This window comes from Condylura cristata, unplaced genomic scaffold (assembly GCF_000260355.1).
Source record: "Condylura cristata isolate star-nosed mole 26May11 unplaced genomic scaffold, ConCri1.0 scaffold00002, whole genome shotgun sequence".
Classification (NCBI taxonomy): Eukaryota; Metazoa; Chordata; class Mammalia; order Eulipotyphla; family Talpidae; genus Condylura; species Condylura cristata.
The window spans coordinates 44578433-44601793 of record NW_004567103.1 but is presented as its reverse complement, the minus strand read 5'-3'; the positions used below and the strand labels follow the sequence as shown (position 1 = coordinate 44601793).

General features: G+C 41.0%; 1 protein-coding gene across 6 annotated transcripts in view; it reads left to right on the top strand.

The window, feature by feature from the left end:
- The window catches only part of RAPGEF4 (Rap guanine nucleotide exchange factor (GEF) 4), a 228259-nt gene extending 206609 nt beyond the window's left edge, over positions 1-21650 (top strand). For 3 of the 6 annotated variants that reach the window (XM_004674534.2, XM_012726839.1, XM_012726835.1), the window contains 6 exons: positions 1914-2004; positions 5227-5277; positions 6029-6116; positions 6526-6590; positions 17335-17389; positions 20282-21650. In XM_004674534.2, the coding sequence (XP_004674591.1) occupies positions 1914-2004; positions 5227-5277; positions 6029-6116; positions 6526-6590; positions 17335-17389; positions 20282-20409 (478 nt within the window). In that variant the 3' untranslated portion in view covers positions 20410-21650. The remainder of the gene's footprint in view (positions 1-1913; positions 2005-5226; positions 5278-6028; positions 6117-6525; positions 6591-17334; positions 17390-20281) is intronic. The other 3 variants (XM_004674531.2, XM_004674533.2, XM_004674532.2) reach the window with 1 other exon arrangement.
- The last annotated feature ends 1711 nt before the right edge of the window (positions 21651-23361 follow it).

Below are 23361 nucleotides of genomic sequence, written 5' to 3'. Positions count from 1 at the left end.
GGTATCACTTAATTGGGAAAAGCTGCCTTTTGGAAGAAAGATTTGGTAAAATCGTTACATATGAATTTCTGGTTCAGAGGGCACCACACTTTCCCTAGGAGACTAAGCTGCCTTGTTACAAGGGACAAATGCCTGCACATATTTAGAAGGAGATGATTGTGGAAACTGGGAAAATATGTGCTTTCCCATTATAAGGAGTGCACTCTCTTCACCTTCCCCTGGGTTGTAAGTGCAACAAGAATGTCAATCTGCACAGATATGTGGGAGCCAGAAGACCTTGGGGGATTTGCTCCTGTGCATTCACAGGGGAACCACAAGGAGCGGCTTTCAAAAACTCATCAATTTTTAAAAAATGTTTGTGCCTTTCTTACATCTTTTCCTTATGATTATGTGAATGAACGAGTGGATTGGCTTTGGTATGAGCTGGTTTACATTCTTTAACTGTTATTAAGCTGTGCTGCTTACACAGGCTGTCTGGAAAAGATTGTGGGCTTTTATAAACGAAGGTCTGCAAGAATGAGATCTAAACCTAGTGGCAATAGCATGTTGTACATGGTATTTTTTGTTGTTGTTTTGGTAACTTTAATGGATTCTAAGCAAGCTGTTTACCTGCCCAGAACTTGAGAAGCTAAGCCCCAAATGTGTGACCACCCTCACTTACAGATGAGGAGACCTAGACAGAGGCATTTCCTATCTTACCAAGGGTAATGAAATTAGTTTGTAACAGTGACCAGGAAGAAAGGTCTTGAACCCTGCGCATTTATTTTCAAGATCACATAACAGGACAAAGGCAAACATATAACATAATCACACTCACTGCCTCAGCCCGGTGGGTGCCTGAACATGCTTTCAACCTCTTACCTTCCAGCCTCTGCCCACGCTCAGCAAAGACCTCCCTGCTTCTCACCAGTAGGATCAGACACTATAACTTTCCTGAAAACAATTCTCCCCTTTCCATACAGACAATCTAAAAATCACTCATTGCTGCCTCTGTAAAGAGAACACAGGCAGTAAATGCAACAATTTAATTAGCCTTTTACAAAAATGTTAATCCAAGCAGCATTTAATTATTATGTAGTCAACTTAACCATATTGATTCGGGAGATAAAAGGTTTGAGCTTATTGCAGTGAGTTCTTCTTTCTCTTTTCAAGAAGCTGTTGGTTTTTTTTTTGGTTTTTTTTTTTTTTGTTGTTGTTGTTTAATTAAACCCAATGCTAGGCTCCACATCACCAGTCTAATAAAAATTTTTGTCTTGTTACATCTTATTGCCTAATAGATTTTCATAAAAACTAGTAATGGCATAAGTACAAATACAAAATCATCATCTCATCAGCATCAGAAAGACACAGAGAAAATAAGGTTCTTCTTTGGTCAATTGTTTAGGTTATTTTGCAGTTTCAAACTCCTTGAGACCATTTGGATCATGACTTGTAAACTGCTATTTTTCAACAAATGAAAGGCCTTTCGGTGTTGGTGGAAGCTCTGGAGGCTGCCACAGAGGGAGTTCCTCAGTTCCTTCTCAAGCTGCCGGAGGCATTCTATCCTGTCTGGAAGTAGGCAAGGACATTTCTCCCTTCCCACACCAGGAAATGTTTCGCTCCAGGCCCGACAAGACTTTTAGCAAGCTCTGGGTTTACCTTAACAATCCCAGGGTAGAGGTCTTTAAATTCCCTCTCAAAACCTGAACCCTGATGACCAAAAACATCACCTTTCTCCAACTGCAGAGAGAAATCAACTGCAGAACGTGGTCACCCATGTGGAACTTACACAGTGCATTAAATCTGTCATTGCCTGTTCTCATAAAGGAGTCCTGGCGAATATTAATGACGATCAGAAAATAGAGCTCTAATTTTTTTTTTAAATCTCACTCAAAAGTAGCCTTTTACTCAAACATGTGCCTCTTGTGTTTCAGCTGTAAGGAGTACAAAAATCTGAATTCCTTTTTTGCCATCGTCATGGGACTAAGTAATGTCGCTGTGAGCCGCTTGGCACTAACGTGGGAGGTAAGCTTAGCTGAGATCCAGCTGTGACTTTTGCCTGAAGAATAAAAACATAGGCTCACCAGCAGGCTTTTTAATAGAAATATCACTCACATTCATATAACAATGGGAAAGGTGGGGCACTTTGACGGAGGTGACCTGCCACCTTTTTCTAGTTGCTTCCGAGTGTGAATTTTAAAAGATACTGTCCTTTTGTGTGTGGAGGACAGGAGGTGTGAAGGGGACTCGCTAGTGGTATGCAATGTAAATAATAATAAGGCATTTCCTAGATGTATCAGGAATCAGCAGCATTGCTTGAATGACTTCAAAGCTTTTGCTCATAGATGCTATTGTTCTTTGGAATGTCTGCTTATTGCTTTTTCAATAAACCTAATCTATAATTAAGCAAGAACAGAAGATCCATTTTTGTCCAAGAAGTCATTTTGCTTCTCAGAGAATTAGCCAGAAGGCCAACTGTTTGGCCCAGCTGAATGCTACGTATCTCTTAACTGCCTGGCAGACCTCTCTGAACAGAGGAACAACTGTTGGCTCATATTCAGCTTGGGGCCAAAGTTATGCAGGTGTGTTGTGAATGTCTATAGTAAATATCATTAGCGGTTTGTTGGTGGCTGGTTATTTGTGTTAGAGACCGTCTTCTTTCTTCATTAGCTAAGTAATCAGAAATGTGCCTGACGCCTTTACGTGTGGTATATCGTCGAAGAAATACTAATCTCTAATAGAACATGCACACAAAAATAGACTCTTGCTAAAAATAAAAATGTATGTGTAAGTGGAACACAAAAAGAGAGCAAGGAGAAGTCAACAGACTTAATTAGCAATGGTGCTTAAAGACAGCTGTTTGCATCTCCAAGTGTTTTCCTTGAAACCTCTTCCTTTCTTACTTTCCTTTTGAAACTGATTTCTTTCTCAGTCCCTCCTAAATGTTTCCATTGTTTATAGGGCAGGTCCTCACAAGTCCTCCTGTCTTGGATTTCTCTTAAAATTCCAGGCAGATGCAGCACAGAGCAGCTCATCCCCTGAATATAGGAATGAAGGAAGTGGGGAGGCCTGCGTGCCACGCAGCTGTATCATCTTGCAGCTAGTAAAAGCGCAGAGTTAGTGCAGCCAGTGACTGAGCAGTGAAACCCAATGCAGGCTCGTCTTACAGCCCTAGGCCCTCGGAGGGCCTGGAGACCCTAGTGTTCCCTCCCCTGTAGTCTGTTCTCCCCAGCCTGCTCCCAGCTAGCTTCTCATGGCCCTGGCCCTCAGCCCAAATGAGTTGGTTGGGAAAATCAAAGAAGATTCCAAGACCCATTTGAATCCAGGAAGTCCAGGCATAGGAACCCCATTACCAGGAAGGCTATGGCACGTGGGAAACACTGTTGGAGTCCTCTTCCCTCATCAGGAGAGAAAATGAGTCTTCTGCTTGGGATACAAGCAGTAAAGAGAGAGAGTGAATGATCCCATCGTTCAGTTTCACTGGGAATTGAAGTCCATCCTCTGTGAGCTTCTGTTTTCACCTCATATGTTGCTGAAAAGAGCAGATTAAACTTTTGTCATTTATAACCTTTTTTTTTTTAAGGTGACATATGATTTTACTGCCCTATAGGGAGAATTTTCATTCAGAAGCATTTTTGGTTTTGGCTTCTCTTCTTCCTTTTGCCCCCACCAGCCTCCCAGTGGCCTTGCACACAGCTCCATCAGCTGCCCGTGCAGGGAGGGGCCGGAGTCAGTCTGTGAAACTGGCGAAGAACCAAACAAAATATAGTTAAAGCACAGGACAAAAGGAGAGATCCAATGCAGAGGGGAAGACTAATCTGAGATCAAGCAAATGGGAGTAATAGCCTAGAGCATAGTTTCTGGGTTAGGCAATATTGCTACTTGGGGCAGGCTAACGGGTGGATGTGGTTGACTGTCCTGTGCAAGGCAAGAGGCTGGGCGGAAGCCCTGGTCTCTACTAACTTCTCACTCCATCCATTTCACCCCACCCTAGCTGTGACAGCCAAATATGCCTGCAGGCATTGCAAATATTCCCTGGGGGGTGGGGGGACAGGTGAGATGGTGCTCAGATGAGAACCACTGCCATGAAAATGAGGTATAGATGGATAATAGTATTAAGACCCATTAAAATTTTGATTAACGTGCCCTCCTGCCTTTGACCCAAAATCCAGCAAAGAAAAGAAAGAGACCTAGAGTGACAGGTCTAACTAAATATAATTCAGTCCTAATTTCAATAGTGGCCTATGTTCATGGAAAGTTATTACCTAACATGCTGATATAGCTATTCCTCCTGCAATGAGGTCCTTGATGCCCTTGCCAGCTTTGGTGCCTCTGAACATTCCTTCTGTAAGATTATCAGGTTTCCCTAAAACTTAACATGCAAGTAGGTACTAGAAAATTATTTGGAAGGACATTAGAAGACTAGTTCCTAAAATTAAAAGGTTTTTTTACAGATAAGTAAATAGAAATAATATAAACTTATCCTGATATGCGAGAGAGAAGAGAGGAACTTTTCTGTGAATCAGAGCTACCTCCTTGGTGAATCCATTGTTCTGACTTCCTGTGAGAAGCAGAGCTGAGTTGGGGGTTCCTGGAGCCCTTCCAGTCTTTGCAAGGAAACACATGATTCTGCTCTGTGTCAGAGTGGCCCTGTCTGGAGAGAAAAGTTCAGCTTTACTAAAAGCTCAGGACCTATGCAAAATGATCAAAAATGTTTTAATATTGTCCTACCATTGTCAATATATGGATCTCATCAGTGGGGCTGAATCAGAATATGATCATGAGAAAATTCTATATTGGTAGAACTCATTTTGTGTAATATAGCAGGGCAGAGCAATCATGTGGGAGAAATACCCAGTGTAGAAAAGCATGGGCTATATTCTTTTTTCTAAATTTCTAATTGTGGCCATCACAGAGCTTAAAGAGAGAGGGGGGCTTGCTTCCAAACTACTTGTAATCCAGGGAAGCAGTCCATTCCATGAATAATCCATTTCAGAAAATTTTTATTAAAAAGACCAAGCATCTGTAGTTACTTTTGGTTCAACTAGGTTAAGTCTTTAAAAAAGGCAAGTTTTCTATATTCCAGAAGATTTTCCTCAAATGACAAGAAAGATTACAGCCTGGCCTGTCTCAGAGATGTTTGATTAAGAGCCAAAAGAAATACATTTCCCCTAAAAGGGTACCACATGACACATATCTAGATATCGAATCTGACATCCGCATGTGGCATTTCCATTTCATTAACAGAAACTGCCAAGCAAGTTCAAGAAGTTCTATGCGGAGTTTGAAAGTTTAATGGTAAGTGGCAGTGGCTTCTTTATTCTGTTCACTGTCTGCATTAATCCAATTTCTGATTAGCTGAATTGAAGTTCTCATTTCAGAAATTTTATCTGTCCTTGTATGACTTTAAGGAGTTTATGATCCCGTTTTAGTGCTGCTAAAACAAGCATGTCTGACTAATGAATGGCACCCTCAGGAACTAACTTAAAGAGGACTTATGTCCCACATAAGGTCAATTTGTGTAACTAAGAAAAGCAGTGTAATAGGGTCCTTCCCGTCTAACACAGGTTGGCTATGGGCTGGAAGTTGCATTTCCCTCGGCTTGCCAAAATTATTTTTCCCCATTGGCAGGGAGGTGTTAAAGACAAAAAAGGAGTGAGTGGGGCTTGACAGGAGTGAGGGGAAGGTGTCCAGGAGGGCACGCCAAGATGGGCTGTGCTACGCAGCGAGGAGGTGTGGCTTCAGGAAAAGCGGACTTGCAACATCCGGGATATTCTATCCGCTTTGAAGTAGCTCTCGGTGCCTTCCGCTTCCTGGAGGGAAAACTCCCTTTCAAGCAAAACAAAATAACAAAAGTCAAATTATTTCACTCATATTTGAAACTGTCTTGAAGCGTGACTCGGTTTGTTTGACTAAGTCTACCTGTCTTTTGTAGCTCTGTTTGATTCAAAACTACTGGGTTGTGGATGACAAGGCTGGGTATGCTGGGAGGGGGAGGAAGTAGTGTAGATCACTGGCCGTTGACTGGCACCTCTTTGTTTCTCTAAAGGATCCTTCAAGAAACCACAGGACCTACAGGCTGACGGTGGCCAAGCTGGAGCCTCCACTCATCCCCTTCATGCCTTTGCTCATTAAAGGTAATTCGAAGAAAATGTGCAGTCCAAGCAAGTGATGAGTATGTCTGGAAGAAAATGAGCAAGTACCCAATCAGACTGTTGTCTTTGGGAAGAATAATCCATCCTTCCACCTATGTCGTAGACTCCTCCCAGTTCTGACTTTTCGGAAAGGGTGGGAAGATTATTGCAGGAACAGGAATCCATGATTTGGAAGACTTGATAGTGAAACAGAGACTTGCTTTGGAAATTTTACTAATCTCAAGTAAAGTGCTTTAGAAAGTTAAACACCTAATATGAAAGGAACTATTATCAGCTTTTTTCAACTGCAGTGTTATGCAAATCTTCCAGCATAATCTAATGGTGCTATTGTGCTTTCTTAGTATGACATATTTCTGTTAGTGATTAGAATGTGACTTTTATTTCTTTGCAGATATGACATTTACTCATGAGGGGAACAAGACATTCATTGACAATCTAGTAAACTTTGAAAAAATGGTATGTATAGTATTATAACTCGAACCTCAATTTTTTTTAAATAAAATTTGCATTTGTACTAATAAAGGAAATAATTTCCACAGGTGCTGCCATGTTAAAAAAGGTAGTTACACATAAAGGAGTTTTGAAATATTTGGTTCAAATTGGCTACCTGTTTTATTCTGTCAGTTCTCTTTTGTGATACTGAATACTATTTGTGCTGCAGCTCACAGCAGCCTCAAGCTTTTATTGTGTGTGTGTGTGTACTCTCTGGCTGCCTGTTGCTAAAATGCATGGATGTTCCAGAGTAACTTCCATATTGGTGTTTTGTTGTTGGGTTTGTGGCCCTAGACTGCAGCAGGATGCCTTTGAAATATTTATCTGCTGAGTCTGACTTGAGTGCATGTAGGTAAAAGTCAACTGCATTGCAGATCTTTATTGTGGAGTATTAGTCTAAATGTATGATGCTTATTCCAATGAAGTTCATCCAGGTTCACAGAGGGAACTTGAAAATCTTCATAACCACAAAAAAATTTGTTTTAACAACAGATGTAGAGCTGGCACACAGTCAGTATTTTCCAGAACACTCTCCTTTCCCCCACCCCCACCCAAAAGCTGTGTTATTGACATTACTTTGCACTTTATTTTCTTATCACCTATGAAGCAATAAAGCAGGTCATGCCAAAACCTTTCTTTAGCTACATAGGGCATGTTAGTGGAATGCTCCATTGTCTTCTAAATCCCCAGGCTGTGGCTGGGTGGATTCTTTCTCAGCAATCTCACAGTGCTGTCTCTGTATGGGTAAGCATCTGTGCAGGGTTATGGCTTACAGTGGCAAGGTGGCACTCTCAGACAAGCCTGGGGCTTGGGCCCCAGGAGACATGAGGCCCAGTTCTCAGCTTCATCATGTTGTAGCTGTCCCTTCGCTTCGCTGAGTCCCTTTCCTCAAGAGGAGGTGCAGTTTAGGCTGCAACGTCTACCTTTCGGGGATTATGGGTATAATATTGAAGTTTTCCTGTAAACCATGGAATTCTTATCAGAAAACTGTTGTAATTTTGTCTTGAAATCAAGCTATCATGGATGATTCTAGGAGAATCTGAATCGCCCCTCAGTGATCCTATAAAGATCACACCATTCCACTTTGGGAATGAGCTTATTGCAAAGTGCAGGTTGGTGAGTGGGCACAGTGATTGCTGGCAGTAGATTCGCATGTCCTAAGCTTCTTAGGAAACAGCACATGAGTCTACTCCTCAAAGACACTCTATACTAGGGGTCAAATTCTTTCTCAGCAATCTTCTCCTCCACAGGGTGTGGGCATCATTATTAGTGTCTCAGTTTAATAATTCTTTGATCAAAGTAGAAAATATACTTTTTCACATATTAGTATGGAGAATTAAACATATTTTGCTGTCTTTCAAAAGAAAGCCTGTTTCTCAGAAATGAAAGACTTAGCAAATAGGTTTAAGAAAAAAACCTTCTGGATTACTCAGGCAGATATTCAGATGGCGGGGGGAGTGGCTAAGTCAACCACTTGGCTATAAAGTATACTTGTGCATAGAGGCATATCAATTGGGGTTTCCTAAAGAGAATGTTTGATCATTAAAATTAAACAAAGCAAACAAGAATAGCAAAGTTATCTGTCAAGGAGGATGAAAGTTGTTTAACCAGGTTTCTAAATCTTGATGTCTGCAATGGAAAAGTCAAAATCATACTCAGTGGAGGGCTCTCCCCAGTGGCACAATGGGTTAAACACCACATTATGAAGCTCTCTGAAGCCACTGCAGCACGAGTTCGATCCCTGGCCAAGGAGCCGACCCACATGGCATGGCAGACCTCTTCTGACACAACCACTGCGCCCCTCAGTGGTGTACTTTGTCAGTCTGCTTGTTCTGCTCCCCGCTCTGTCTCTGGTGAATCCTCTCACCCACCACACTTCTGTACCCCAGTTCTGTAAGCATAAATAAATCTTTAAAAAAAAAAAAAAAGAATTATACTCAGTGGAGCTCAGAGTCCCCCTTCCACAGCTTCTGTCCCACCAGGATCGATTCTTACATGCCTTGCATTAAGTAGAGGTCCCTGCACCTTGCTCTCAGAAAGAGTTTACTTTTGCTTCAAAGCAACTGAGTGGTTAAGATAGTAGTTCAGATGCAGTAGTAGAAACCTTACTTAAAAATGACTTAAGCGGGGTGATTTGGTGATGGGAAACCCGTGGGGATTACAATTGAGATGAAAAAAAAAATGTGAAAAATGATGTAAAAATAAACTTTTTAATAAAAAAAATAAAAAAAAATAGAAAGATCAAAAAAAAAAAAAATGACTTAAGCGGCCCTCCCTGGTGGCTCAGTGGGTTAAAGCACTGCACTGAGAATCTAAAGCCACTTCCCCATGAGTTCGATTCCCGCCTGCCCCGGAGGTGACCACATGGTGTGGCAGACCTCTCCTGACCCGCCTGCTGCTCCACTCAGCAGTGTACTTCGTCGATCTGCCTGTTCTGCTCCCCACTCTGTCTCTGGTGAAGCCTCTCACCTCCCCTGTACCTCTGGCCTGTACCCCAGTTCTGTATGTATAAATAAATAAATCTTTAAAAAAAAATGACAAGCAAGGAAAGTTTATTTCTGTCATATTTTGAAAGTCCACGTGAATTGGTAGCTCCACTCCGGGCAGTAACCAAAGTTCCAGGCTTCCCCTCTCCTGACACGTCACCATCCTCATGGTCCAAGATGGCAGACCGCCATGTCCCCATTCCAGCCAGAGGGAATGGGGTAGGGAAAAGGTGAAGACATACTTTTTCCTGTTAGGACTGTGCCCTGGAGTTGCACTCACCAATGGACTGAAACTTAGTCACATGAAAGAAAAGTTAGGATAGGAAACCCTTTTTGGAGGGTTCCCTGGGCCCACTAAGGCTCGTGGTTCTATGACTGTGAAAGAGAAGGGCATGGTAGAGCTACAGGAGTACTGTCAGCTCTGCTCCAGTGAGCACAGCTGTATTTCATTTGATAAGCCGTATCATGACAGACTGTAGCTCACAGATGTCCTTCCATGAGTTAGATGTTACTGGGAAAAGAAAGAGACGTTCAGAAAGTTTTGCTCATATTTTCTAAGCCTGACTTTGACCAACCTGGCCCTTGATGCCATATTCCCATACTTTCCTCCAGCCTGCCCTCTGCCTCCACACCTGCCCCTTGGGATTCCCACTCCCACAGCAGTAGTGCTGTGTTTCATGAGGGGAGGATACGTCTTCCTCTCAGCTCTTTTCAGTCGCTCACCAGCAAGGCCAAGGTGGTGAGCAGAGCTGGCAGCTTTTCTGGGGCCTCTTGGTTGTATCCCCAGAAGGAGCCCCTGCCAAGGGCAGAATTCACCAGGGTAGCCAGGGGCACAGATGCCTCTTCTTGGTGTCAGCATTACATAGTCAGAGCAAACCACTGTGCCAAACCTAAGTACTTTTATTTTGAACCTCTTCACCCTTGAGGTAGGAAATGAGGATTAGAGCATTCGTTGCATATTGGTTTTCAGGATTTATGAGTATGGACAAAAGAGAATTCACACTCTGAGCCTTATGCAAAATTTTCAAAAAAGCAGACATTCTTTCATTTGGGGGGAGCATAAAGGAGTATTCAAAAAAATGTTTGAATAAAGCCCTTTGTAGCTTTCTGTGGCATACATGAATATTTATAACATTTAGGAGGTAGACTAGCAGTGGATTAGAGGATAATATGCTGGCCCACTGCCACTATCCCAGGCTGCATAAAACATGCCGGTGCCACAGTTGCTACTGTATTAGGAGGTTGGTTCTATTTCAGACATTACCATATTTAGGCGTGGTTTATTTACGAATATTATTTTTAAGATAGTCTTTTTATTTGGAATGAGAAGCATGGGGCAAGCTTCTATAATTCTGGAAACACTAACAGAAGCTAATTTATTAAGAAAGAGAAATGTTTTCAATCCCCTTATTTTTTATCACTAGTCATGTCATTACATAATTAGCAACAATATGTCTTCTATCACCAACAATATTATTACAAGACTAAGACTCATGGAGCGTACTGGATTGTTAACTCAAGCTATGGGGAAAAAGCAGTTTCCAAGTGCAAATCTTGTTGCTAAATCCACCCAATTTCCAGACCTTTCCAATCAAACAGAAGTCTGCAAGAGCATTTTGAAAGTTCCCGCCCTCATCTAGAATTTATAAACTAGGTTAAGTGCAGGTTTTCTAAAGGGCATGTTTCACAGCAATGCAGCATGTGTAGATGTGTAGACTGCACAATCAAAGAGTTTCACTGGAAATTGAAATCAAAAATATATTTCTTGACCATTAGTATTCAGTTGAGAAGATAAACCATAAATATGTGAAATATTAAACATCAACAGAAGATCTAAAAACTAGCTCACGCTAGAGATGTCAGAAAGCAAAGTGTGGAGAGGTAATTTTGTGGAGCTGGATCAGAGGAAAACAAAACCATAATAAATACGACAGCATAGTATAATCAAATCCAGACTTGTTACCCTGAGCACCTGGCCAGCCTTGCCTCCCTGTTATCTCTGTTCCAGTTTGAGTTGCTGAACTTGTCTTCCTTTTCTTTAACTGTCTGCCTCAGGGCCTTTGCATTAGCTGTTACCTTTGCCTGAAATCGTCTTTCCCCTAATTTTTACCTGTCTAGCTCCTTCTCATTCTGTTCTCAGCTCATGTGTCCCCTCCTCTGAGTGGTGTTCCCTGACCATCCTTCAAACATCTTTCTATCCTTAAAACCAAGTGCTCTCCAGAAAATAAGCTTGCCTTGATAGCAGCTTTCTCGATCTGAAATGATCTTCTCTATTTACCTCTTCATTGTCTGTCTTCCCCACTAGAATATAAATGTAAATGTCCTAGCCCGAGTACTCATCTACTTTGCCCACTGAGGTTTCTCCAGTGGCCATAGAAGTGTCTGGCACTAAGTAAATACTAAATATTTTTGAGTAAAAGAATAACCCAATCATATTCCACTGTTGGGCTTCGTAAGATAGGACAGTACACTGCAGTTGTTAAGATTTTGCATAAGATTTAATCTAAATATGCTTCCTATTTTATTATAAAATTGCATTATACTCATTGTCCCAAGCATGGGGACATTTTGCAGTACTGATACTTCAGACAAGATGACACCCTTAGCCTTGTGTTCCAACTGGTCATTACTCTGTCTCCCCTCTGCCCTCCCCGGGTGACAGCTGTGCATGTCCTTCCCTGAACGCAGTCAGAGACCTGCATGTGTCTGGACACATGGTCATACCCATCAAAGGTGTCATACACCATGGGTATCATATCTGTTATATGTATGTGCACATATGTCACACATCTCTTGGATGTTGAAGAGCTAGACTTAGGAGCTGGGACTTGTCCCCAATAATGCTTATAGAGAAGGCTGACTCAGCTCCTGGGATGTTTGTCTTTTAACTGCCTCTGACTATGCACTTAATTCCACTTGGTTGCTATCATGGGCTCCATCTTTGTAGGTGAGTGACTATATAATGCTAGACTTTATTGTGGTGAAAAAATCTTTTCCTAATATCTAAGAGTCTAAATGAAATAACCAGGTGATAGAAATGTGGCTTTACACTTCTAAGCAAGGACTGAGATCCTGTATTTGATAGGCATTTGAATGAAAGCAGTTAAATCAGTAGGGGCAGAAGAGGTACAAAAATCTGACAAGTGCTAAGAACCAGGATGGCAAAGGTCTCACAGGGCAGGAGCAGGAAGGGCAGAGAGACCAGTGCAGGCATTTAGGAGAGGCCTGAAACACCAGAGCAGCTCCTCAGGGGACCCTGGGTGGAGCCAGCACAACCTCAGAAGGGGAAGACCCCTGGACAGCTGTCTGTGAGAGGAAGGCCGTGAGCATCCAGCAGCACAACGGAACACTGCCTGGAGGACGTGCTGGTCTGAAATAGACCTAAAATCTGCCCCTCTTGGGCAATAGGAGAGCTTGGACCAGAAGGCAGGAGTCAAGACAGAGCAGGCCATGCAAGCTGGACACAGCTAGAAAGTACTGGTAGGTGATCGCTGCTTCTTGTTAGGAGAGGAGATAACTTGGCCAGTCCACTCCTGAGGGCAGGGTGCCCAGACCCCAGCCTCTCTGAAGAAGCCCCTCTGACATTGATTCCTTGCCACAGACCTTAAAATAAATTGCTTGGGGCTGTCACTTCAGGTCCTCTCGCCTATGCCAGGCTGGTCACTTCCTCTGGTCTGTGTCTTTGTGCTGGTCACTCTGCAGCTGAGGCCCTGGGATTCACATCACCTTCTGAGTCATGCTCTTTTCAACTAAAAGGAGAAATAACTTATGCGGGCATTATATAGAGTCCTTCACCTGGTACCTCATTGTTTTCTTTTTCTGAGCCACCGCTGAGTTCATGCCCTGAGGGAATTCCGTCAACTTTTGGTTGGCTCTATCTTCCAGCCTGTTAGGTGAGGAACTGTATGAAAATATTAATATTTGCGATGAAGCTCTGAAGATCTATACTGAGAATTAGTCCTGAGAAAAATGGTGACTGCATGAAATTGGAAGTGTTGGTCCCAAAGGAAACCCTGGCCTTCTAACTGGGAGCTGTTTTCTTGGTTAGAATCCTTGAGGGCAGAGTTCGATGAGCAGGCACTAGGGCAGCAATTCTCAGGGGCTAGAGGTAGGCAGAGTCAGCCCAGGTGGTGAGAGGTCACGCTGACTACCTTTGCTGCCTCAGAGCCCTGCTAAAGGAGTGTGTTCTCCTGAATTTGCCCCTGAATTATAAATCACTGACTTAATAAGCCAGTTGCTAATGGGAGTGTCATAAACCTCAGGTTTGCTGGAATAGAAAAAAAAGAGAAGCTCTGCTTCAGCGTAATCAGGTATTTTCCCACTGGGCTGGCATTATAGGAAAGTTGCCTGGCCTGCTCCATGCAGGCCAACCTGCTCCAGCAGGACTGCCAGGCCTAGGGCATAATTTTTGGCTTCATTCTTGCTGTGGCAGTTGGATAATAAAGCCATGTCTCCTTAACCTTGTTTCTGCCAATGTTAACTGAGAACATTAATGAATAATCTGCCATCTGCCATCAAAAATAACATGTGAGGCTTAAGTCTGTGGCAGAATAGAAAGGCTCTAACTAAATGGCTTTATGGAGAGATAAATGCAAAATCCTCCACTTTGGTGTAAGAAATCAACTGCACATCTTCAGAGAAGGAAGCTAAAACCAAATGGCAGCTCAAATAATAATAATAATAATAATAAGTAGCCCAGTGAAATAGGCTAAGCGGTTTAATTCACTATTAACTCAACAGATGTCAGTAATGTGACTTTTTCAAATTTGTAAACTTAGCTGAGTAGCATCATCCACATCAAGAAAGGAAAATAATAATTCCTCCACACCCTGGGATTCATGTGGTCAACACTAGAGACTGTCCAGAAGACACCCAAGATTTGTGGTCTGAAAATATGTAGGAAATTGGTATATTGGGGCTACAAGAAAAGACTTGCAAGTGGAGAGAAACACAAAGGGAAAAAGACTTTGACTCAAAAATGAGAAAAATTTCTGATAGTCGGAAATGTCTAAAGATGAAGGGGCTCTCTCTGGAGGAGTTGAAGCCTCATTGCTGGATGCAATCACACATGGGAGCCACCATTCCTAGGCAGGCTGTACAAGGCAGAGCACACCCTGGAGACCGTTGAAGAAGGTGACTTCTGAAGTCTCAGCACCCAGGAAAGTGTCTTCTAGTTGCATATAGTTGTTAGTAGCATATTAAATATTGCTGTGTTGATGGGTGCAAAAGAGGGTGGAGTTCAAATCACAAGGGTTTTTTGTTGTTGTTGTTTTGGTTTTGTTTTTTAAAGATTTATTTATTTACGCATACAGAACTGGGTACAGGCCTGAGGTGTAGGGGCAGTGAGAGGATTCACCAGAGACAGAGTGGGGGGCAGGACAGGCCGACTGACGAAGTAACTGCCGAGGGGAGCAGCGGGGGGCCAGGAGAGGTCTGCCACGCCATGTGGTCATCTCCAGGGCAGGCGGGGATTGAATTTATGCGGAAGTGGCTTTAGCTTCTTAGTGCTGTGCTTTAACCCGCTGTGCCGCCAGGGAGGGCCCTCAAATCACAAGTTAGCCCTGCTTTGGTCTCAGAAAAGCATTCTGCAGCCATGCATCAGCCAGCATTGCCAGTGGGGCTCATGTGCTGTTCCTTGGGGTGTACATCTTACCACATCAGTGTGTGTGCAGGCCTCAAAAAGGAAAATGGACCTCATTGCGAAGACAAATCTGGATTTCCAAGTTAAACTGAAGTTATCTTTGAGTATAATTAAAAAGGATATGTCAAAATTAAAACCATTGTTAAAATTAATCAAAGATTTAGAAAGGTAGAATGAACTCCAGAGCTGGAAATTACTGATTTAAACAATTGTTCTCACATTTTAAACTACATAATGAGCTAAAAATTATGAAGCCTCCGAGTATAGCTGTAAAGACTAGTCTTAAACTGAAGTCAGAATGAAATGTTTTAGCTTTCAAAACTAAAAAGCAGAACAATTACTCCCTACAAAATGGTATAGGAAGAGGTTTCTGACCCCTGCTAATTGTTTTATTATTCTTCAGAGGGGCGCACTGGCAGCATTTCCCAGGGTTTTCGGTAATTACACTCCATTCAATATCTGAAGAATTACAATAATTCTACATGGAATATACTTGTGCCCTTCGGATGCAAAGCCTTTAGAGAAGTGAAAAAACAACTTAAAGTAAATTAGCAGGAAAATTATCATAGTTACTGTTTATTTCAGGGCTCCATATATCAGAGGCTAATTATACATTGTATGTTACATTTTCTTGGAGGTGCTTGTAATATATTTTTCATGCTGATCAACAGACATGCAGACTTTTAAGGCCCTTTATGAAAGTGAAGTTCGAACTTCTTCGATTGCCTCTTTGTGTGTGAGACAGCTTCCTTGCAGACATGTGTCTCTGAATGCTTGCCAGACTCCTCAGAGTAGTAGTGTTCAGTGAGGTATTGTGAGTGTTCCCATGTGTGTATTTGTAAAGCTTTGACTCTTCTAAGAATTTTTCCTGCCAAAGAAGTTTTTTTTTTTTTTTTTTTTTAATGCTATACAGCTTTCTCTAAGTCCTTGTCTATGTGTTGGCAAGCCAAGAGAGGAAGAAGAAAGCAGGGCCTATCAGATTGGGGAGTCTCTTCGTGACCAAAGTGTTAGAATTAACCCACCGTTTTTGTGGGTCCCCTTTGGAGTCTGAACAGCTAAGGCACCCTGAGACAGCGGGCCCAGCTATCAGGACCAAGAAGCATGTGCCCTGCTGACGTGTGCCCAGAGAGGTTAGGTCCCGGTGGTGTTTCTCCTCAGGTTGCTGTTCTTGAGATTTCCCTCTTTTGTTTTTCACTAAATGGAGTTCACTACCAAAGAATCCCTTATGATTCATTATGGCAACCAAAACTTGAAATTAAGAAATTCACTTGTTGATGAAATTAACAAAAGATAAATTGTCTTTCATCTAGAGGATTGAACACATACTCATTTTTTAATAGTTTAAAATGTGAATGACATGGAAAGTGGCCATGATGCAGTGTGAAAAAAAATCAAGTCAAAACAAAATACTTATGCAAGCTATGACTTCAGTTTTTTTAAAAAATAGGCTCTTTCAAACTGTTACTCCAGTATAAATTTAAAAATAAAGAAAAACTTTAGTGGGAAAAAATGAAATAAAATATGCTTTTATATAGTTACCTTCTAAATATTAGAGAGAAATATACCAAAATCTTAGTGAATTTACTGTGTGAAGTGGTGCTCCAAATGATTTTTACTTTATTTTTTAAAGATGTATTTATTTATGCATATCAGAACTGGGGTACAGGCCAGAGGGGGTGGGTGAGAGGATTCACCAGAGACAGAGAGGGGACAGAACAGGCTGACTGACTGAAACACACTGCTGAGGGGAGCAGCAGCACAGAAGGAGGTCTGTTGCACCACATGGGTCACTCCTCCGGCCAGGGGATCAAACTCAGGCTGCAGTGACTTCAAGTAGCTTCATAGTGCTGCACTTTAACCTATTGCACCACCAGGGAGGCCCTCATTTTCACTTTACTCTTAACGTTTTCTGTATTTTTCTCATTTTCTAAAATGTGCTTGTGTTAACATCACAATCAAAAAGGAAGAACTGGAAAGGGGGAGGGGTAGGAGGGAGGAAGGATGAAGACGGGGAGAGGGAAAATAGAAAATCAAATAATTAAGATGAACATGAAAACATGCACTTTTGCTGGAAGATTAGACAGACGGGTTTTGTGCACAGGTAGAATAGTTTCACTAAGAGTGTTAAATCAATATAATCTAATGCCTCATCCCTGAATCCTGTTCATTATAGTGAGGAACTCGACAAGCTAGCCCTTCCCCAAATCTAGGCTGGTTCCAAATTCTCTTATAAATTCAGTGACCTCAAGAAAGAATGGTGAAAACCCATCCCAAGCAGTAAGGTATACTCCGGAAGGATGGATTGCTCTTTTTGCCCTGAGGAACAAGTAAACAGTAAGGCTAGAGCTCTGTCTTGAGTATTCCCTAGCTGAGAAAATGCACCGTGTACGTGAGTGTGGGTGCCTCTTTCAAGTAATCGAGGTTATACTACTATCAGCCGGCTGCCTCCAGATATCAACTTCTCAGGTTGAGCCACTTTTCAGTATTGCCAAATAAATCATGGTTTGTTTTCCTTTTTGGGTTATACACTAAGCTTACTCTGTATATCAGTCTTTCTTTTTTTTTTCTTTGTTCTTTTTAGCGCATGATTGCAAATACTGCCCGAACAGTGAGATACTACAGGAGCCAACCCTTCAGTAAGTTAAATGTCACTGCATGCTGCAGTGTGGATCTTGATGATTAAGTCCTTTTTAATGAGCCTGTGGTGATACTTCGGGAATCTGGACAACATATGATTGATTCTGAGACACTTTGCCCCACGAATTCCATGGCAAAGGAGCCTTCAGTTTAAAGACTTCTTTGTTGTAAAACTAGAAGATATTTCCTTGGTTGTAAAACTAGAAAATAACCATAGGAATATTGTTCTGTTAATGAATTTAAAGAGAATTAATTTGCTCTTTTCAGTGTGGCTAGAGAAAACTAAGGAATAATTGCCAACGAATTCTGCCTTAAACCGACTCTCTTTATGATTCACTGCTTGATGTTGAGAAATGCACATCGATGACTCAGAACTGTCGTTTGTAAACTGGAAAGATAGTATTTATTGTCTCTTGGGGTGTAATGAGAATGCATTAAAGTGTATATAGCACATTTGTTAAAGGGCTCATAACCGGAATGCATATTCTATTTCTAGTATTCCCAGGTGAATTTACAGTGTTCTTTTAGCCTGAACATATAGTGCAATAGCTGGCATAATACAGTGCTTCCGTATAAAGTTATTACTACTAATAAATAGCCATTTTTATGTTCAAGACTGTGTTGCATCACAGCACTGGATCCTCATGCCAGACCTGTGCTGTTTCTTTCTGGGCTGGGACTTAGCGTAGGGAATGGAGCTCTGGCTTCCTCGCTGGGTGGAGAGTGAGGGGGTGGCCCCTGTGAAGTTTTTTGCAAACTTCATTGTATGAGTCATTTGCAGACATTTAGCTCATTAAGTCAACATGATAATTTGACAGGAATATGACTGTTAAGCTACCAGTACCTTCCCCTCCAATAAACTCGGGGATAAGAGACTAAAGTTTCTCGTTGTATTAATCAGAGCTAGGTTTGCCCTTCCTGGCACTGGACTGGCCCAAAGCAAAGGTTTTCTAGCAGAGGATGCCAAAACTGCTGCATGTTCATTTTCTTAATGTACAGGAAGAAAAACATCTAGGAAAAGTAATCTTGGCTTTGGGAGCAAGTAGACCTTTAAAAAAATTGATTCAAATGATTGTGCTCCCTCTTCTTTCTAAAGTGAGAAGAGCCTCGAACCTAATCAACCATTCCTATGTGAGTTCTGCCAGAATTAAATTGGCCCGTGTCTTTTCATCTGGTAATTTACTACGTATATAAAGGCATGGTCATAAAGCAGTGACTATGAGAATATATAAATGGGATTTGGAATCTATGGCCCTTTGGGAAATTCCTGAAATTCTATGCCAAACTTGGTGTACCTGAAAGGGTCATAGCCTTGAGAAGAAGGTTCTCGGTGATGTCCGAAAACCAAAGAACCATGCTACGATAGGCCCTGCCTTGTGAGCCTCTTTGGAAATAAACTCTACATTCTTTGACATCTTCTCCTAGAGAGGAAGGGGGGGGCAGTATTAATATATTTTTTTTAACTTCATTGCATTTGTTGAAGTTATCAGTAACTGCTGGTAAACAACAGCTGCTCAGCTCTGAAGTCAACATCTATAGATAAAGCTATAGGAATAGATTCATAAACATTGTGGGAATATGTACAATGTAATTACAGTATATTGTACATGTAGAGTACACTGCCAGTAAGAAGCAAGGAAATTAAACACTGTGGTATTATTTATATGTGATAATTATACTGATGAGTTTCTTCTTAGAGCAAGCAGGGGCCTTTGTATCTTCTTTCTCCTTTTCTGTGCTCAGACCTGCAGTGTTCCTCTCCACCCCTTATGCAGATGGCATTATAATTGCCTTTGGGGTGGTGTGTGGCTCTAAGAAGGGCAAATGGACTGCAGAAAGCCGTGTGCTGTGGCAGGAAGAATGCTGGTCCGGCTGGGCCACACCCTTGCTCATGGAGCCCACGCCAGAGATCCATGGGACGGAGGTTGCATAGGCACACAGAAGTGTTGGTTCTAAACAGGACATTCTCCTCCCTTTGACTTTGAAATAATTCACCATTTTTGAATTGGGAGAATTCCCTGGAAAGTGATCTAGATTTCTCAATTCTGAAAAATAGGAAAATTTGGTAACCTTTGTAGTAAATTCCCGTGCGGAACCATCGCTTCCAATGTGACCTGCTTTTCCAGTGCTTTTCACCACTCTCCTCCTTAGTCATCTCTAATCCCTGCTATGGGCATTTGACTCTTATTTCAGCCTGGCTTTAGGGAGGCCATTTAATTCCAGGTAGCCATTGCTCTCGGGCTTGAGGGAGTGGACCAGAATTAAATAGTAACTGAGATTTCAGAACAAATAGCACTAGAGAATCAAATAGCACTAGCAGAAACCATTTCAGCCCCCAAGTTGGTTTTCTTCCAAGTAGGTGCTGTCTCCAGGAACGCAGTCTGCGCAGTAGTGCTGGGCATTGTGTGCAAGAAGCAAGAGACATACTTGTCTCACTGAGTTGTTTCAGTTTGGTTAGGGACTCATGAAAATCATGTCTTTTGCCATTAGCCCTCATCTGAGTGAAAGGGGGCAGAGTTCAGAGTGTGAAACCAAGTAGAATGGTCCAGGAAACAATTTTAAAATGTAACCTGACAATGCTTTCGCTTTCACTTGGTTCTCTCAGTCTCTTTCTCTATCTATCTATCTACCTACCTACCTACCTACCTATCTAAAATTTAAGAACCATGCAGTACAAAGACAATAAGCAAAATAGGTGATTTGAGGGAAGAAAAGGATAGGAGGAAGCAAAGGGAACAACCAAGTGGAAACATTTCAATGAATGTGGTGTGTTGAAAGGTCTTGATGAAACTAGGAATCCATGAAAAATGTAATAAATAGTTGAAAAAAATAAAACTGAATCTTGTATGCATGTATCACAACGCCAGGTCTGCTCTTTTCTCTTTTAACAGATCCTGATGCAGCTCAAGCTAATAAGAACCATCAGGATGTCCGGAGTTATGTACGGCAATTAAATGTGATTGACAACCAGAGAACTTTATCACAGATGTCACACAGATTAGAGCCTCGCCGACCGTAGACATTTAAAGTGCCCAGAACAGTGGTTTGTCTCCAGTCCGCAATCTTTCAAAAATGCCATTTATGCTACCACTTGACTGTATTGTCACTAGAGAATTCTACAAAACAAGCAAAAAACAGCCTGAAACACCTCGGGGCTGCATTCAGCTTACCAGCGTCATAACGAGAGAAGACATTATTGGACTTGCATAGAGCTTGCACACTCTAGCTTAGGAATGCCCACTTCGTAGTCACCCCACTTCATTTCCAATTGTGCCATCTTCTTTGCTGAAACCTAAAATAAGGCCACATGAAGAGTGTGGTAGAAATACACCATTGTCATGAGAATTATCAAGCCCCTGACATTTTTCTGGGAGTGTTGACAAGCTGAGATGAGCTATGAATGGGATTTGTTGGGCTACATCAGTGGTGATATCGTTTGCTAATTTGTAACTTAACATCTTAATTTGGAGTATTAGGTTTTTGGAAGGCTTGCAGGATCCGTGTAGATTGTATTTGTCCTTCTTCATAGTCTTACCTCTGAAGAGATTGAACCGGTCCACATTACTGTATAACATAATGGCCAATTGTGTAATTTAAGAAGGACTGGTCTGTAATTTCTGGATGGCATATAGAATAATATTTATGTTTACATGTAACTTTTTTAAACTTACAAATCAGGATTACATACTTAAGAATTTCACTAAGAAACTCCAAGGTTCTTAAAATTGCCAGCGTAAAAAAAAAATAAATAACATTTCAGAAGAGCACAATATGCACAAAACATTTTTCAAAATTAAAATATTTTCCTGGGCATTAAAAACCTTTACTATTGGCTAATTATTATTACTAATTAAAATACACATATTTTATGGAGTTAAATGTTATTATGAATACCTTAATTTTCAGCAATTATTTTGCACTTTCAAATAGATTGTAAATAGTTCATTCAATCAATGGTATAGTTATTTATTTGCTACGTAATAGATATTGTGCCAAATAATTACTTTTTATTTATTTTATTTAGAATGTAATTTTCAAGTACATTTTTTCCTGTTAGGAAATTAGGCTACATTTAATGTGTAGGGATTGTATGTATGTATATCTCCTGTAAATAACAGCTACTATCTTCATTAAATATAATTGTTGACAAGAAATGGTTGTGTTGTTCTCGATTGTTATAAAATGGGAGGAAGATGATGAGATCTTAGTATGGTGAGATCCTGGAGTTTTTAGCTGAAATAAAATTCACATACTATAAAAATTGCCCTTTAAAAATGTTTAATTCAGTGCTTTTTAGTATCGTCACCAGGTTGTTTAAAAAAAAAAAAAACACTATATAATTTGAGATCATTCTCCTCATCCCTAAAAGAAATCCAATATCCAATAGCAGCTACTCCTCATTCTCCTCTGTCCTTAGTTCCTGGAAATCATTAGTCTGTTTCCTGTCTTTGAGGATTTACCTATTCTGGACATCTCATATTAATGGGTTCATATGATATGTGGCCTTATGTCTCTGTGTTCTTTCACTTGATACAGTGTTTTCAGGCTCATCCATGTTTTAACATGTATTAGTATGTCATTCCTATTTGTGACTAAGTAATATTCCATTCTATAGATAATACCACCTGCTGTCTTTTCATAAACTGATGGACATGTTTGGGCTGTTTAGGACTATTGCTGTTATGACGAGGCACTGGATTTTAGACCAGCCTGGTGTGGAGGCTGATACCATTTCTCAGTGATCTAAGTACTTAGTAAATATTTGATGAAAAGATTTTTGAAATGCTTTCAATCCTAGACATGTCTCTATTTTCTAATGTCAGCATTTTCCAGAGTGTATTTCAGTCTATACTAATTTCATCAACTCACAAGTTGTTCCTCCAAAAAACAGAAACACAACTGCAAAACAGAAACAAAACAAAGATGGTATCTTTGAGAACCACTGCACAATGTACCATGTTCTTAGAACTGATTCCCAGCACTTATTACCATATTAAAGGCTCTGGGAAGTCCTGTTGTGGTCCTTGAGAATGTCCTGCAGCCCAAGTCCACTGAAGCCAGACAAATGCCTTTCTGTGTTCCTTTACACAATAGTTCAAAGTCCCCAGAAGCAGGGTGTTGTTTGATGCCGTGTTATGCCTTCTACCCAGCATCAAGCACAATGGCTGGAATTTACAAGAGAATTTTTTTTAAGTCGCTGAATTCATTTTCTTGAAGTCATTATTGTTCAGCATTTCACTATCTCATAAACATTAGTATAAGCTCTAAAATTTTCACCATTATATAGTTTTCTAGAAGATGTGAAATGATGACATACAGCTGATAGGCTACCCATTGGGTATCCCTGCTCTTGTTTTACTCTGCCTTCCTTTTCCCATACTTAAAAGCTGTAGTCTATTCTGACAGTTCCTTTCCCTCAAATCCATGGTGACTGATACTTTATGACCTTAGCTTAAATTCGTTTACACGTTATTCAAAATGAATACATATTCTCTTAAGTATACTCCCCTTGGACTTCCAGATGAGAATAACTATTGCTGTACTTAATAAAGGTAAGAGATTTTTAATTATGTCTGGTTCCTTTGAAAATGCACTGAACTCCATTATTCAAGGTAGCGATGCTGAAGTAAAAGAATTCACACTCCAAAAATGAAGAGTAGTAGCCAAGCAACCCTTCCTGAAGCAGGAGATGCAGTTAATATTTTAAAACTTGCAAACAAGCCAAATGAAAATGAGGTGCCTACAGGGTCATAAGAAGGATAATGAGGTTTGCTGGAAGACGTGAAAAAGAAGAAAAAATGTTTTTACCAAAAGCGCCTGTGGAAAATTAGACATTTAAGTGTTTAACATACCTGCTTAGTAAGGTCACTGGCACAGTATACAGAAGCTAAGCTTTTCCAGCAATTTTTGAATGCCATGCAGGTTAAATAGATTTCTCCTGAATTCAATGGCATTTCCTCTTAAATATGAA